Raw genomic sequence first — 17,395 nt, forward strand, 5'->3', positions numbered from 1 at the left:
CAGTGAAAATTTTGTTCTGCTCAGAAAAATTAATAGGCCTTTTCCATCCCCTAATAGGCTTTCCCCCTATTTTAACTTCTGTGATTCTACACGGAACAGTTTCCCTATCTCTTTAGTAGAATAAATAATACACATGCGATTGGGGGCAGCACTGAGTTAAAGCAGAGCTTTGCAGCATGTCCATCTGCTGCTGCGGTAGGAGCGAGTCTGACTCCGCTTGCTGTTTGCTGTCAGATTTGGAGTAGCCTGCCATCTGCTGATCTGAATTAGTGTGCTTGCCACCTTCTGTCATCTGGCTCCGGAGACTTATTTTTAAAGAATGCTTCCCAGGATATTTTTAGTTTGAATTAGTTTTACATCTTAAGTTTTATTTAAAAATAATATGTTTGCAGCCTTCTGAAACCTTGGTTAGTAATGGGCATGGTGGGAATTGGGCAAGGTATTAAAACCGCAATATTTGTTAGTCTCTAAGGTGCCACAAGTACTCCTTTTCTTTTTGCGGATACAGACAAACCCGGCTGCTACTCTGAAACCTGTCAATGGGTTTAGAGCAACTAAAAGAATCTGGTTTCTAAGAGGCATACACTCACTGTTAGCCCTTTTGAAATGGCTCAGTGTATTACTTATTTCAGCATTAAAATATATTTGCCACCTCCCAGCAGCTCCATCTGTTCCTGCATAGTAGGAATTAGTATGATTCTGTCTCTTCCTGAGAATAGGCAGGCGTATGTCTAGTTTAACATTCACGATATAGTTTTAAAGTTACGTAATACATTTATTTAGTTCATGTGATTATGCCTAGCTCTCACTGGTCCCAATGACTGTAACAGCCTTTCTCTGACCCTTTGCCTCTCTGTTAATATTGTAAACTGTTCAGGCCAGTGATTGTTTCTTAACATGTGCACAGTGCCTAGCACAATGGGGCCTCTACAAAGCTACAATATTACTGGAATTTTTCCATTGACTTGAATGGAGCAGGATCAAGTCCTGTGTCTCCTGTTTGGATGCAACTTCACTGCTCTGCTTATAGCAACTTCATGCAGTTTTCTTTTATCAGAATTTTATAACTGAGAAAGAACTTACAAACCACAGCACTGACTAAAAATTTAATTTTCCAAACGTTTGATAAAACTTGGATCTTCTGCCTATCCAAATCTAGTGAAGACTTTTCAAATGGATTTTTTTTTTAAACCAAACCCAATGAATTCAGTTTAATGAGCTCTTAATTTAAGAAAGTTATTGGTCTTCCTGACTCTGCTGCTAGACTGAATTGTCTTCCAGATGTCAGTTATTTTACAAAGAAGAAAAAAACCCTCGGATTCCCATGCATTGTGGATCTGTCTGTGTGCAAATGGAATGCTAATTCTTAAAAGATGAGCTGGGGTAGTAGAAAGGAAATGTACCTGGCATCTTTTGCACAGTTGCACAAAAGAAAGATCAAACTGAGCTGTATAGTTTAATCAGGAATATTTGTCACTACAAATATACGGATTCATGGCCTGCGTAATTTATCCATACAGTGTAGTAGGAAGGCCATCAAAAGAATATTGCGCTAACTATTGCAGATCAGCTTAGCCTTCTTTATTATGATGCTCCCCTTATTGAAGTTGCAAAGTTGTGTGTGATGAATGTCTTATTGCATGCCCTGTATGGAACATGGTGTTGTGATAATCATTCTGTCATCCGTAGTCTGTTACATTCCACACAGCCCTTAGCACAGTGGTCCCCAAACTTTTTACCTCGTGCCCTCCGCCTACCCCGGAGCCAGTGCTGGGAGCGGGGCCAGGGCTCTGAGAGGTGGGGACTCCGACAGAGGTAAGGGGGCAGACGTTGGAGCCACACCTAGGGGGCGGGGCCAGGGGTCGAGGTCGACATCCAGGGTTTCGGGTGCAAGGCTGGCAGTAAAGGCTGGCAACCGGGTCCCGGGCATGAGGCTGGCAGCAAGGGCTGACAGCCGGGGTCCCAGGCCGGCAGCCAGAGCCAAGGCCAGGAGCAGAGTTGGGTGGTGTTCCCCCCCACCCCCCCACATTCAAGGCTGGCCTGGGCCCTGAATATTTCTCTGGGCCCCACAGTTTGGGGACCTCTGCCTTAGCACTACAAAGTAAGTCTTGGACAAGCAGCACACTGAGGGAGAGAACCACATTGGAGTCATGGATTTGCATGAATGTCCTCTGTGCATCTAACACGTACAAAATATCTTTAAAAATATAGGCCCTAACAGCTGTTTATATGCCCTGCACAACTTGTTTGCCCTTGTATGCCCTGTGAGAGAGGCATAATTCCGCAACCTTTATGAGACAGGAAGAGGAAGCCATCAAGGCTCATGGTCACGTGTCGAACACATTGGATTGCACAGTCCTGTTTCACTGAAATTGCCATCAGGGCTACAGTGACTTCAGACTTGTGAAGTGCACCAGTTAAAGATGTTCGAGTGCTTCTAGGGCCAGAATTAAAATGTAACTGCATGCATTTGATCAACATTCTCCCAAAATTATGGAAGCACTAACTGGATATGAGTCCTTGGGGTGTCTGTCCTACTAAGTATTCCATCACCCACAGGAGCTTAGTGCTGGGGTAGAAATGTGCAATGCTGACATGTTGCAAAATGTATGCAATACTGACATTCTGCAGCTAGATAACCACGTTGCTGTTTAAATGTTGTATTATATTTCCATTAGCTAGCAGTGATGGCCACTAGAATGAAGTGGCTGTTTTATGCTTTTCGAGGACAATAGTAAGGCTTAAACAGTTTGTAGCCTCTAGGGCCGGCAACCTAAGCAACAGTACAACTTTGTGGTGGCAATTGGTGGTGGTGAACCGAAACCCCTGCTTTTCAACTCCTTTGATTGCAACAGGGTGGGAATTCACACCAAGAGTTTAAGGGAGGAAAATGGGAGAAGGGGGTACTTATCCTTTTAGGCACTATAGTAGATTAATTTATGTTGCCTTATCTAAAGGTTAATTGCACAGACGATAATTAAGAGTGCTGTGTCCAGCTTCAAGCATTGGCATTTGTAGGAGGGAGATACTCTGAATATAAAAATCAGTCTCCGTTTCTCCACCCTTCCAATTTATATCCCATGTATTTGAATCAGTTGATTTGATTTTTTTTGTTTTTTTTGGGGGGGGTGCTCTCCATGCTTTCTAAAATTAATCTACTAAAAACGTGCCTGCACATTGAGTCCGTGGATAAAATAAACCTTTAAGAACAAGCATCATCCCAACCATTTTTTTTAAAAAAAGCGCCATTATTTAACCTGTTCATCCCAGAATAATATATATCGTGTTTTTTATTTCATTTAGGCACAGTTGTGGGAGTTGTTCTTTACACAGGGAGGGAACTGCGCAGTGTCATGAACACTTCAAATCCACGAAGTAAGGTACAGTGTTTAGCCATTGGTGTACAATAGTAGACAGTTGGGCCACCATAGTACCATGGATCTCAACCTGTGGGTTGTAAACTCATTCCCACTCCTGATGTTTAACTAAGCTGATTTTCTAGGTTCTTAGTAATCAGTTCTCCTCAGATACGAGAAATAGTGTAAATTCATTACCCCAGTTCCTATGGCACTGCCTTTGCGTCACCCATGGACTCCTTATTTCTTCTAAAGCACCATGTGAACCGAGATTGTTTATGGGGTGCATCTGACGATAACTAGTTGAGGGAGAGTTAACATATAATCACCGCATTAAAGAGGCTGAGAATCTCTGATCTAGCCCAGTATTCTATCTCTTGCAGATACATACGCCCATGGGTGTAGTTTGTTGGGTGGGGGGGCGGCAGAGGGGTCATTGCTCCCCCTCAAACTGCAAGCCTTGGGCAGGTGGGCAATTGCCCATCCCCACCACACTCAGCCCCATTTGCCTGACTGGACCTGCCCCTGCAAACTTTGCGTACACCTGCTGTTTCAGAGAAAAATGAAACATTATCAGTGGGGGCAACCATGTAAAGGTTCATCATGGAGATACTGTTGAGTTTCTGTCTCTTACACAGCAAACATCTAACCAAGGTGTAAACTGGGCAGCATCAGCTGAGTAGTGATTTACTTCCAGTGTGCAATTAAGGATACTCCTCATAGGTGGTCTCTTCCTGTCTTACTTTCTCAGGCCTGGTCTACAAGTGGTTTTTGGTACCAGAATAGTGATGTATGTTAGGGGTACGAATCGTTATTTATCAGTAATTATATTGGTACAACCCCTAGTGTTCGCTCAGTTGTAGTGGCTTGGCTTATTGTGCAGGATTAAACTCTACTAGTATAAGTACATTTATACCAGTGTAACTGGATCCACGCTAGCTTTAACTATAAAGATAAATTGAAATTGTGTACACACAATCTTGTATGGTGTCCCTTAGCTAAGTTTAGTTCTGTGGATGTTAGTGGCCAGTTGCTGACGATATGAGGTGTCTCAGATCTCTTCACCCAAGTGCTAACCGAGTTGATCTCTTCTAAATACCGTTTTTTTTTTAAAAGGCCGCTTGCATTAGAAAGTGGCAGCAGCAGGTGTGTAGAACTCCAGTGCTTGTGACACTGTAACTCCAAAGGCTTGGAAGCATGAAGGTTGAGTTGGGGAAAGTGTTGCTTTGAAATGCAAAACAGTACAGGGATTTAAATGAAGAGATGAAAATGTGTCTGGGGATGAACGTCTTGGAACGGCCAGTTGATTTGAAACTAATGTTTAATCTCGCTCTTGCTGTTTTTAATTTTGTGCGGGTCCCCACCCCTGTAGTCTCTAGAGCTCTGTTTCGTTTATTGCATTCATTTCTTCTGCATTGGAAATGTACGCATCAGTCCCATTAGCTTTTTGGGTGCATGCACACTCGAAGGCATGATGGCAGCTCATGCCAAATATGAGAACACTACATGGATTAATCTCTCGATTTTACACTGTGGAAAATATTTTATTTTATTTGCTTAGATTGGCCTATTTGACTTGGAAGTGAACTGCCTCACCAAAATCTTGTTTGGAGCCCTTGTGGTGGTCTCGCTTGTCATGGTGGCCCTCCAGCATTTCGCAGGCCGCTGGTATCTTCAGATCATACGATTCCTCCTCCTGTTTTCAAACATCATTCCTATTAGGTAAGCCAATCAATTAACCCTTCCCAGCAAAATGTATTAGCCTTCTACTCTGCCACACTTTAACATACACATCTAGAATTTTACAATATTGGACTTTCTTGTGAGGTCTCCAGAAATGAGGGATTAGAAATGCCTATTGCAGGGACAGCCTCTCTTGCTCTATAGGCATCCTGTTTCCCTGAAGAGAGGTGAGCAAAAATGAAGGGGGTGAGGGGAAGAAAGCAAACCACCACGATTTTTAATTTTTTTTTTAACCTCTGGTTTTTTGGTTGTTGATCATTTTGTCCCTACTTAGATGGTGTGTCCATCTTCCATTCACAGTGTATCTTTTTTGCTTAGCAACTTCGAACTTCTCATTGCTGTCACAGGAGCTAATACATGGTTCTCCCTCAACACTTTCTTGTGCTGATCAATTCTAATATGGAAGTCTCATCCTTTTATTACAGCACTTTCCTGTGGTAGCTCATGATGTTTGTCCAAAGGTTTATAGCAAATTTATTATCCCCATACTTTGGGGACAATCTCAGATGATATTTCTTTTTAGCCCTTTTGTTCTTTTTTTCCCCAACATAGCTTACGTGTGAACCTGGATATGGGGAAAATAGTCTACAGCTGGATGATCCGTAGGGATTCCAAAATTCCTGGGACAGTGGTTCGATCCAGCACTATTCCAGAGCAGCTCGGACGGATATCCTATTTACTTACAGACAAAACAGGTATGCAGGTAAATGAGTTATCAGGAGTTTTGGTGTAGGCAAAAGCGTGAAGGAGGTCTTTGGGTAACATTTTCTTTGAATAGTCAAATAAGTTAATATACGTTCTTCTTTGATGGGGTAGGAAAATGTAACACAGTGGTCTCCAACCTTTTTACAAGATCATTTTTTGAATTCAAGTGCAACCCAGGATCTACCCCACCCCTTCCCTGTGGCCCTGCCCCTTCACCAAAGCCGTGCCCACTCCATCCCCTCCTCCACCACCACCCCAATCGCTCGCTCTCCAACGTCCTCACTCACTTTCACTGGGCTGGGGTAGGGGGTTGAGGTTCGGGAAGGGGTGCAGGCTCTGGGCTGAGGCTGACGGGTTCGGAGTGTGGGAGAGTACTCCGGGCTGGGGCAGAGTGTTGGGGTGCAGGAGGGGGTACAGGGTGCTGGCTGTGGGAGGGGGCTCAGTGCTGGGGCAGGGGTTTAGGGTGTAGGCAGTTGGCTCTGGGAAGGGACTCAGGGCTGGGGTGCAGGCTCCTGCCGGGGGGCACTTACCTCGGGCAGCTCCTGGTTGGCGGTGCAGCAGGGCTAAGGAAGGGGCCAACGCGCCCCTGAAGCCCCTGGGAAGGACATGTGGCTCCATAGGCACTACCCATCTCTGCAGGCACCGCCCCCGCAACTCCCATTGACCACAGCTTCCTATTCCCAGACAATGAGAGCTGCAGGGGTGGTGTCTGCAGAGAGGGGCAGCGCGTGGAGATCCTGCCTCAGGCTGCGGGGGCGCGCTGGCCACTTCTGGGAGCAGTGTGGGGCCAGGGCAGGCAGGGAGCCTGCCTTAGCGGCTGTGCAGCTAGAGATCCCTATCGACTGGTAGTCTCCAGGATCGACCAGTTGATCACGATCGACCAGTTGGTGACCACTGATATAACGTATCTTCTTTTCTAACCGGGATTTCCTTTTAGAAAATGTGGTTCAGTATAAACAATGTTTTGAATCTCCATGTTGTTCTCATATATAATAGAGCCCTTCCTTAATGAGGGGGTGTGCACAGAAACGGGCAAGAGACCTGAATGATTTTTCACCCCTTATGGTTTATTGTGTGTTTTTCTCACCATCACTCACTTCTGTCAGTCTTTAGTCCCTGTTCTGTGAGCTAGAGGGAATGGAATAACTTCCTTCTTCCCCCTTTTTTTTTTTTTTAAAATACGCTTATTTTCAGTTTGGAAGTTGGACAGAAATATACAAAATAAAGTTCTGTTAGTTTTCTTCTTCTTTTTCCAGTTTTTCTCCCCAGAATGAAAAACTGAAAAAACTTTTTTTTTTGGCTTGAAACACAGTGTTTTGATTTGTGAAATAAAATTTACCTTTTCAAAATGAAACTTTAAATCAACATTTCCAGTTTTTGTGGCTTTTATTTATTTTGGTGAAGTTTTGGTGCCTTGAAAATGCATTGTTTAGCGAGCAGTAAATTTGCCAAATACATTTTGCCCAGCTCTACAGACAACCCTTCTTTAGGAACAGAAACCAGTCACCTGCCATCATTCCAGCGTTTATTGTCACAGAACCTTCACGACTCTGGTCTAGGACAACAAAAGGCCTTAGTTAATAACCAAGGGCCAGATTCTGGGATGTCATCCCAGACCCATTTAAGTCAATGGATAAACTGAAATTGACTTCAGTGGGGTCAGGATTTCACACTGATACTCTTATCTCACTAAGCAGTAAGTTACTTGGTGAATAGTCTCATTTTAATGGAGCTCCTAGCCAAGTATTCTACCACTCCCTGCAAGAATCTACCCACAAATTATTAAGCTTGAAGCTGCACTAGTAGCTTATTATAGTAACTAGGTAAACATCTGTGCTCCCATCTCATCCTTTCTCTCTTTGTTGGGAAGAGCAGGGAATAGGGTTTGACTGGAAAATAAGTATCTGCCATGGCTTGGACGTGGCCTATAATGCTGCTTCTGTTACAGGAACTCTCACACAGAATGAGATGGTTTTTAAACGGCTTCACCTTGGGACAGTAGCCTATGGACTGGACTCCATGGATGAAGTGCAGAGCCATATATTTAGTATATATACGCAGGTAAAGTAAAGTCTGATTAACTTAACTCTTAGTTTGACAGGTCATTGGGCTGTTCATAAAGGGATCCTGACTACATAGCTCAAACTTTCAGTAAAACATATAGGCAGCTGCATGATTAATATGTATATATGTATAATTACCATACATACCAGCCGTGACTGAAAAAAAAAAATCCTGACATTTCCGAGTTCTATCCAGAGATCATAGAATCATAGAATATCAGGGTTGGAAGGGACCCCTGAAGGTCATCTAATCCAACCCCCTGCTCGAAGCAGGACCAATTCCCAGTTAAATCATCCCAGCCAGGGCTTTGTCAAGCCTGACCTTAAAAACCTCTAAGGAAGGAGATTCTACCACCTCCCTAGGTAACGCATTCCAGTGTTTCACTACCCTCTTAGTGAAAAAGTTTTTCCTAATATCCAATCTAAACCTCCCCCCCTGCAACTTGAGACCATTACTCCTCGTTCTGTCATCTGCTACCATTGAGAACAGTCTAGAGCCATCCTCTTTGGAACCCCCTTTCAGGTAGTTGAAAGCAGCTATCAAATCCCCCCTCATTCTTCTCTTCTGCAGGCTAAACAATCCCAGCTCCCTCAGCCTCTCCTCATAAGTCATGTGTTCTAGACCCCTAATCATTTTTGTTGCCCTTCGCTGGACTCTCTCCAATTTATCTACATCCTTCTTGTAGTATGGGGCCCAAAACTGGACACAGTACTCCAGATGAGGCCTCACCAATGTCGAATAGAGGGGAACGATCACGTCCCTCGATCTGCTCGCTATGCCCCTACTTATACATCCCAAAATGCCATTGGCCTTCTTGGGAACAAGGGCACACTGCTGACTCATATCCAGCTTCTCATCCACTGTCACCCCGAGGTCCTTTTCCACAGAACTGCTGCCTAGCCATTCGGTCCCTAGTCTGTAGCTGTGCATTGGGTTCTTCCGTCCTAAGTGCAGGACCCTGCACTTATCCTTATTGAACCTCATCAGATTTCTTTTGGCCCAATCCTCCAATTTGTCTAGGTCCTTCTGTATCCTATCCCTCCCCTCCAGCGTATCTACCACTCCTCCCAGTTTAGTATCATCCGCAAATTTGCTGAGAGTGCAATCCACACCATCCTCTAGATCATTTATGAAGATATTGAACAAAACCGGCCCCAGGACCGACCCTTGGGGCACTCCACTTGATACCGGCTGCCAACTTTCTACCCACCTTATAGTGCATTCATCCAGCCCATACTTCCTTAACTTGCTGACAAGAATACTGTGGGAGACCGTGTCAAAAGCTTTGCTAAAGTCAAGAAACAATACATCCACTGCTTTCCCTTCATCCACAGAACCAGTAATCTCATCATAAAAGGCAATTAGATTAGTCAGGCATGACCTTCCCTTGGTGAATCCATGCTGGCTGTTCCTGATCACTCTCCTCTCATGTAAGTGCTTCAGGATTGATTCTTTGAGGACCTGCTCCATGATTTTTCCAGGGACTGAGGTGAGGCTGACTGGCCTGTAGTTCCCTGGATCCTCCTTCTTCCCTTTTTTAAAGATTGGCACTACATTAGCCTTTTTCCAGTTATCCGGGACTTCCCCTGTTCGCCACGAGTTTTCAAAGATAATGGCCAATGGCTCTGCAATCACAGCCGCCAATTCCTTCAGCACTCTCGGATGCAACTCGTCCGGCCCCATGGACTTGTGCACGTCCAGCTTTTCTAAATAGTCCCTAACCACCTCTATCTCCACAGAGGGCTGGCCATCTCTTCCCCATTTTGTGATGCCCAGCGCAGCAGTCTGGGAGCTGACCTTGTTAGTGAAAACAGAGGCAAAAAAAGCATTGAGTACATTAGCTTTTTCCACATCCTCTGTCACTAGGTTGCCTCCCTCATTCAGTAAGGGGCCCACACTTTCCTTGGCTTTCTTCTTGTTGCCAACATACCTGAAGAAACCCTTCTTGTTACTCTTGACATCTCTTGCTAGCTGCAGCTCCAGGTGCGATTTGGCCCTCCTGATATCATTCCTACATGCCCGAGCAATATTTTTATACTCTTCCCTGGTCATATGTCCAACCTTCCACTTCTTGTAAGCTTCTTTTTTATGTTTAAGATCCGCTAGGATTTCACCATTAAGCCAAGCTGGTCGCCTGCCATATTTACTATTCTTTCGACTCATCGGGATGGTTTGTCCCTGTAACCTCAACAGGGATTCCTTGAAATACAGCCAGATCACGAGTGAGGCTTAATTTTACTTAGAAATCACTGTCAACCCTCAGTGGCCAGGGCTCCCCACTGTCAGCCCCGCAGCCAGGGTTCCCCTGCCAATCTGGGAAGTGGGAGAGGGGACCCCACTGCAGTCCCTTCCCTTTCCCCCTCCTTCTCCCCCCCCGGCTGCAGCCTGGTGAAGGTGAAGAACCTTAAGAGGAGCATAGGTGAGGCTGGGAGGGCTGAACTATGGTCTGGGGCCTGCAGTGGGGCTGAAGTGAGGCGGGAGGGGGCTGGTAGGGTGGGAGGGCTATATTGATCTGAGCAGATGGGGTGAGTGCTGGGAGGGTGAACTGAGTGCAGTGGGGGTTGATGGGGGCTGTGGGACTGAACTGAGGGGGAGTTGAATTGAGGGGGTTGGGTTGGGACACAACTGATGAGGGACTGTGGGACAGGACTAATTGCTGGGCAGGAGAGTGGCAGATATGGGGGTGAGAGCTCCTGCAGCAGGGGCCAAAATCACCTTATCCAGTATATGTGGGAGTGGGCAACACTAATTGTCATATGTACACACCCTGGGGATGGCCAGTATGCGTTCAAAAATCAAGAGACTGACCTAAACACACAATGCAATCTGTTTAAAAAAGCTCATGAATTTTGGGCCAGAATTATGATTTTTGATCTCTTGTCGTTGGTAATACTGCATACAGTACAGTATCAGAAGTTTCCTGGGAATGTTTATGGTCCAAACCAAATATCCACTTTTCAAAACTGGCTACAACTTGGAAAGTTCTTCCACAGCGTTCTGTATCTTTTCAAAATTGGGTAAAATCATAGTTCAGGCTGATATAACAGTAATTTGTACTTTTGAAACTTGGCCAATTTTTCTCAACGTTAAATACCTAAAATCTCCAGGTAAATCACATGAGTAAGTACAGTATTTGACTTACAAAGCAAGGCCATCCTAGATGAACACCTGTCAGGGATGGTCTAGATAATACTTTGTCGTGCCATGAGTGCAGGGGACTGGACTAGATGATCTCTCAAGGTCCCTTCCAGTCCTATGTTTCTATGATAATGGGAGATTTTCCCTTAGCATTCCTTCTCTATGGTAGTGAACAATCTTGAACTTCTTTGTTTATATGCTTGCGCTCTTTTGGTTCAGTTTTGTATAACAAATAGACATCTTTTGAACTGTAAGGGTGAGAAAACTATATTTCCTGGCTCTGACTTGTAATTTCCTTTGTCATTCTCGTAAATTGGGTAAAGCTACCAAAGGACCCTAGCAGTCACTCCTGCAACTTCCTGTGAAGAAAATGTAATGACCACAGCTGTGCCTACATATATCATGAAGGGCACATCCAAAACCATCAGCACCAATCCATGAAGTATGAACACATATCCTGTTGTCCTAGATTTGGGATTCATAATTCATTACAATCCTTTACAAATCCTCTTCGCAATAGATTGCTTTGAGCCTTCAATTATTATTTGAAATTTGTTTACATTTTAGTATTTTTTTCTGTCTCTTTTAAAGGGAAATGGTCCAGTAAAAATCAGACTTAAAAAGAACTTCCTCCCCTAAAACAAGTGAAAGTACTCTTTTTAAAAAAAATTTTTTTAATCCAAACTTAGTGAAATGCAAAAGGTTGGTCAATTTAACATTTTGGGTGCATGTAATAGTGTTAGGCTCCTGGGACTGCATTGCACACATTGCAGCAGAATGGTTAAATTCAATGAAAACACCTGTTCATTGAGAATTAAAATAACTAAACGTCACTCTTTATGCTAATGAGGGGCTTGATGATTTTTCATATCAAACATGTCATACCTTTTCCCCGAAAACAGGATGAATTTCTACTGCACTAGCCCAGCAGGTTAATTACCCTTGAAAAAATGTTTAACCCTTGGGAAGTCATCAATAGTTAATGTTTTCGGTTGTCTTTTAACACTGTTTAGATTAATAGTAATTTAGTCATCAGTAAAATGGGTTTTTTAAATTTTTTTAAAATTTGTTCTTAACAAGCAGCTTTCTCTCCAACCATTAGACCCTCCTGCAGCTAGAAATAGTTTTGCAGTGGCTTATTCATGATCAGAAGTCTCTGTCTTTAGTGACTGCTCTGTTCCTCATTTGTAAAATGCGACCCTGCAGGTTCAGTCAGTAGAATTTGGCAGCAGATGGGTGGGTCATTGTACAATGGGGTCTTACTGTCAAACACTTGTATTTCTTTTTGGTTATGGAGTCACTTCACATAAGACAGTGTATATGCCAAGGGACTAACATTCTCCCCAAAACAAAATGCCGAGTGCAGTAATTTGCTTCTTTGCATATCACATCTCCTTACATTTTGACCTAAGGTATTTTAGAACCAACTGAATGCACAAACCTCCCAAAGTTAAAATATGAAGCATGCATTCTGCATGCAAAAAAAAAGACAAAAACTGCAGTGTAAAATAGGACTCTTCTCCTTGGGGTACGTCTATATAGCAGCTGAGAGCGTGCTTCCCAGCATGGGTAGACAGTCATGCGCTAGCTCTTCTTGAGCTAGCATGACAAAAATAACAGTGTGGCCATGGTGACATGGGCGGCAGCTCTGGCTAGCTCTCAGAGTACAAACCCATCTGACCCCTGGGTAGTACTCTGATGCCTAGCCCAAGTCGTTGTCCGTGCTGCTATGGACACACTGCTATTTTTAGTGCAGTAGCTTGAGCAGAGCTATTGCATATCTGTCTGTCTGAGCTGGGAAGCATGCTCCTGGCTGCTGTGTAGACATACCATTGAAGTGTGCTGTATGGTTGTAGAGGAGCTGTTCTGCTCTTTCTTGAATCTGAAAATCTCCTTTCTGTGATTCAGCTGGCCTTTGTACAAACTGTCAAGCAAAGCCCCTATTCTCCCTCCCAGGCCAATGGATATTTGGCATTTTGAGCTGTCTCTTCGTGAGATATCCACTGGTGTGTGTGCCTCAGGTATAATGTGTTTTGTTTGTTTCTTTTGCCTCTCAGGTATAGTTGCACACCTGGCATTCTCAAACACCTCAGAATCTTTATGTGCATATTAGTAGGTGCGGCTTTCAACTGCTGACTGCCTTAGCCACCTACCTGCCTTTTGTTCTTTGGCTTTCACAGCCATTTTGGCATCTGATCTCTGTCAGACATTGAGAGCTGCTAGTCAGTCTGAACTGCCAGATACTTCCTGTCTATAAACATTTCTCTGTGATCAGGCTACACCTGTTCAGGCACCATCTCAGTCTGAGAGGTGAAGAAACTTGACTAGTGGTAAATTACTTCCTAAAGCATCCAGTATTAATCAGGACAGGGTACTAGACTTAATGGATGAATGGTTGAGTACTGTATGTGACTCTAAATGTGGTTGAACCAAGGACTTCACTATTCCTATTGATTTTATGTGGAATGCACCCTAATATCAGGGTGATGGGTAGCAGTTTAAAACCCACAGATAGATTTTAGATTTATTAGAGACTCAAATTTTGAAGATAGCATTTAATTTTTAAAATATAAGAATATATATATATATTATAAGATTTATGGAAGTTCAGCACACAAGTTTAGCACAGAAATTTTGTAGAATTAAGATACTTTATAATTAGAAGCATTTGCTAGTAATGATTCATTTAAATTGTAGTTCTTCATTGCTCTTATTTTTACCATGCTATGCCCTTTGGCCTGGAAGTGAAGCTTTTGTCCTCTTGACATTAAAGGTTAACAGAACAGGAAACTGGATCACTATGTCTCCTCTTTGTGACCAGCATACTTTAGTAATTGTGTAATTACCAGAGGAGTCTGATTCTGATACTAAAAATAGTATTAAAAATTAAATGAACTTAATTTAAGTTTCTCGTTCCATGTGAGCCCATCTGTTTTCTGTTTTCAGCAATCCTGTTCATGCGTATGAAAGCCATTCATTCTCAAGCATAAAAACCACTGGGTCTTTTGCTGACCAAAATGTGATTTCAACGGAACACACAATCTGGTGATTTTGGGGGAACATTTTTATCCACTAAGCTTGTGTAGTGATTTGGTGGATCAGCAGCAAATGACCCTTTTCATTCAAGCTGTGCTGAAAACTCTTGGACAAATATCTTAGGGAGTTATTTTTTCATTTCATCTCTAATTAAGTAAATCTAACTTCATTTAGCTGCATATAACTGGGAAGTGGTCTCAGTTATTCCCATGATAACACATACAAAGAAGATGCCCCAGTCAAAAACATATCCCAAGTTAGTGGAGGTGTGTGTCCATGCAAATAGTATGTGTATGGTTATAACAGAAGCAAGATCCTTAATGATACTCTATTTATTCCTGCTTTTCAAAACTGTCTACGCTTTCTTTTCTCCTTTCTCGTTAGCAGTCACAAGACCCTCCTGCTTTAAAAGGCCCCACCCTGGCCACCAAAGTACGTAAAACCATGAGTAGCCGTGTTCACGAGGCTGTGAAAGCGATTGCCCTCTGCCACAACGTGACACCAGTGTATGAGTCTAATGGTGTGACAGATCAGGCTGAAGCTGAGAGACATTATGAAGACTCCTGCAGGGTGTACCAGGCTTCCAGTCCTGATGAGGTGAGATTTCCTTTTTTCCCACCCTCTTCTCCCTCACCTCCATGTTTTTAAGGGTTTGAAATAGGCAATATCTGAAGGAAGCCTCTCTGAAATGGAAGAGCTCGGTGTCAAACCATCAGTGCTAACTAATAATTGCTAATAGAGCATCCTCACGATGAATTATGTCATTGTCACATTAACATACATCTCTACCCCGATATAACACGACCCGATATAACACAAATTTGGATATAACGCGGTAAAGCAGCGCTCTGGGAGGCGGGGCTGCATGCTCTGGCAGATCAGCGCGTCAGCGTGTCTGGCTCCGAAACGCTGCTCTGAGCAGCATGTTAAGGGTGCCGGGCCGGGGCCGAGGGGTTGGAAAAGGAGCAGAGGGTCTTGGGGGGTGGTCAGGGGACAGGGAGCAGGGTGGATTGGATCGTTCGGAGGTTCTGGGGGCGGGGCGGTCAGGGGATGGGGGCGTTGGATAGGGTGTGGGAGTCCCGGGGGGCCTCTCAGGGGGCAGGGGTGTGGATGGGGTCGGGGGACAGGGAGCGGGCAGGGGGGTTGGATGGATCAGGGGTTCTGAGGGGTCAGTCAGGGGGCGGGAAGTGACTATTAAGAATGGAAATGCTCGAGGCCAAAGCAAGTTCGATATAACGCGGTTTCACCTATAACACGATAAGATTTTTTGGCTCCCAAGGACCGCTTTATATCAGCGTAGAGGTGTATTTGAAAATAAGTCTGTCACTTCTATTAAGAAAAAGCATAATCAAAAACTCTTTACTATAGGAATGAATAGGAAAATAATGTAAGTGCTACGTGTCAAACAATAAATATTTTAGAAGTGAAACAAACCCTCCCTCTTTGCTTATATATTAAACCAATTTTATGTATATTTAGCAAGGTGAACCACAGCTCATCTTTAATTAAAGGCAAGCCTATTCTAGTCAAGTCAAGGGGTCAGACTGTCTATGCAGTTATGGGACAAAGGAAGCATAAACTGACCGCAAATGCCCAGCAAAGAATTCTTCTGTCATAGAGGAACTCGCTGCTGGTGCAAAGGTCCAGATCTGGCACAGATACCTGCAGTCCCCCACCTCTATGGGTATGTCTAAACTGCAATAAAAGACCCATAGCTGGCCTAGGTCTGCTGACTCAGGCTCATGGGGCTCGAGCTATGAGGCTATAAAAGTAGAGTGGAGGAGGGTCTCCAATCTGAGCCTGAACTTTACACTGCTATTTTTAGCCCCAGAGCCCAATCCCCTGCCCCCCCCCAGCCCAAATCAGCTTTTGTTTGAATAATTACACTTGCCCATATCTGCTAGAAGACTGAAAATTTGAAATTTTTCTTAGAAATTCCATTGATGATGTGTAGATCGTTGGCAGTATTTGAACGTTTTTTTTTTCTTATTGCTTTACATAAACAGTTTTTCACTCTTAACATTATAAGACTAGCTAGGTTTCCTAAAGGTGGTATTAAAGGTGAGGAGCTGTTCATATAAGAAAATTTTTAAATCCTTCAAATATCCAGAGTTCTAAGATTATTCTAGTAAGGTACAACCTCAAAAGATTGTGCTGACGACTTGCCCTACGTTGCACATACTTTTAAAATATTTCCTATGATTACTCACTCAGATAGACCATGATCTCCTTTCAAGAGGACAAAAGGTTTCCTAGCCCCCAGTATAGGATCATTTTAAGTACATTCTTTTGTAAACAAAATTCTTGTGCTCGTGGTGACAAAAAGGGTATTTGTGTCTTCATGGTGCTTGGAGTGAACAGGCACTGTGCAAATACTGCTTCCGAGCTGTACTTTTTTTCTGTATTTTGCTTACCTGGGTTTCTCCTTGAAGTGCTGCTCTCGCCAATAAAGCAGTTTTACAGAAGTAAGTGCCTTTGCGTTGAAATTGGATCCGAACAATTTCCAGATGTTAATTTTTGTGGTCAGTATTTGAGGCTGTTTCCTAGTGAATTTATTGGCTATTTACATTCATAGCCTCTGTTTCTTTACCTACATGCCCGTATAGTCTCAGTGAAGTTTGACATATTTCCAATTGTAATTGTAACTCCTGCTTTAAATTTTTTTGCAACTAATGTGGCTGTAATACATGGTATTTTTATATTGTAACTTTATAACTAATCTCTCTGAAATTATACTTTTGTCTACATTGTTTTCCTTGCAATGATTTGAACTGTGAATTACAAGTGGTTTCAGAAATTAGATATGCTTTACTGAAGACATCTTGTCTGTAGGTCTCAAGAGCACAAATATCAGTCAGACATCTACTATGTGTCTCACAATAGGGAGTACTAAATATGAAACCAGCGCTAGTTAAACCCTTCAGGAAAGTGTGATACTGTTAAATAGCATTCATGGATTCCTAGAGGGAAAGTCTTTAACAAGCATCTAAAGCCTACTTTGAAATTCTATATCAATAAAATATTAGCATGTCAGGAGAGGTCAGTTTATGAAATGAGTACAAAAACTTTTATTCTTCTTACTTTTGAACAGTGAGGGTAATTTCTACCAGTTGGAATAGGATTAATTTCCTGTAACAGAGAACAGGATTTCCTAAATTTGTTTCCTGTGCATATTCCCATTTAGAAGTCTTGAAGTATCTTTATTCAGATATCAGTTACAGCCTTGGGGCTCTTTGATTGTGTCCGTTGTAGCCATACAGTAACTAACAGGGGAAATGAAATAGATATAATCTGATCAGAGATAAGCGTGCTTGGGATTCTTGGGCAAACAATCTTTAACTCTGACAGCACTC

The 17,395-nt window shown here is 43.2% G+C and overlaps 1 protein-coding gene across 2 annotated transcripts in view; it reads left to right on the top strand.

Moving 5' to 3' along the window:
* Positions 1-17,395, top strand: part of ATP9A (ATPase phospholipid transporting 9A (putative)) — a 93,166-nt gene that overhangs the window by 39,350 nt on the left and 36,421 nt on the right. For both annotated transcript variants that reach the window (XM_073309381.1, XM_073309379.1), the window contains exons 10-14: positions 3,304-3,380; positions 4,918-5,078; positions 5,652-5,794; positions 7,753-7,865; positions 14,427-14,639. In XM_073309381.1, the coding sequence (XP_073165482.1) occupies positions 3,304-3,380; positions 4,918-5,078; positions 5,652-5,794; positions 7,753-7,865; positions 14,427-14,639 (707 nt within the window). The remainder of the gene's footprint in view (positions 1-3,303; positions 3,381-4,917; positions 5,079-5,651; positions 5,795-7,752; positions 7,866-14,426; positions 14,640-17,395) is intronic.

This window comes from Lepidochelys kempii, chromosome 13 (genome assembly GCF_965140265.1).
Source record: "Lepidochelys kempii isolate rLepKem1 chromosome 13, rLepKem1.hap2, whole genome shotgun sequence".
In the NCBI taxonomy this organism is placed as follows: domain Eukaryota; kingdom Metazoa; phylum Chordata; order Testudines; family Cheloniidae; genus Lepidochelys; species Lepidochelys kempii.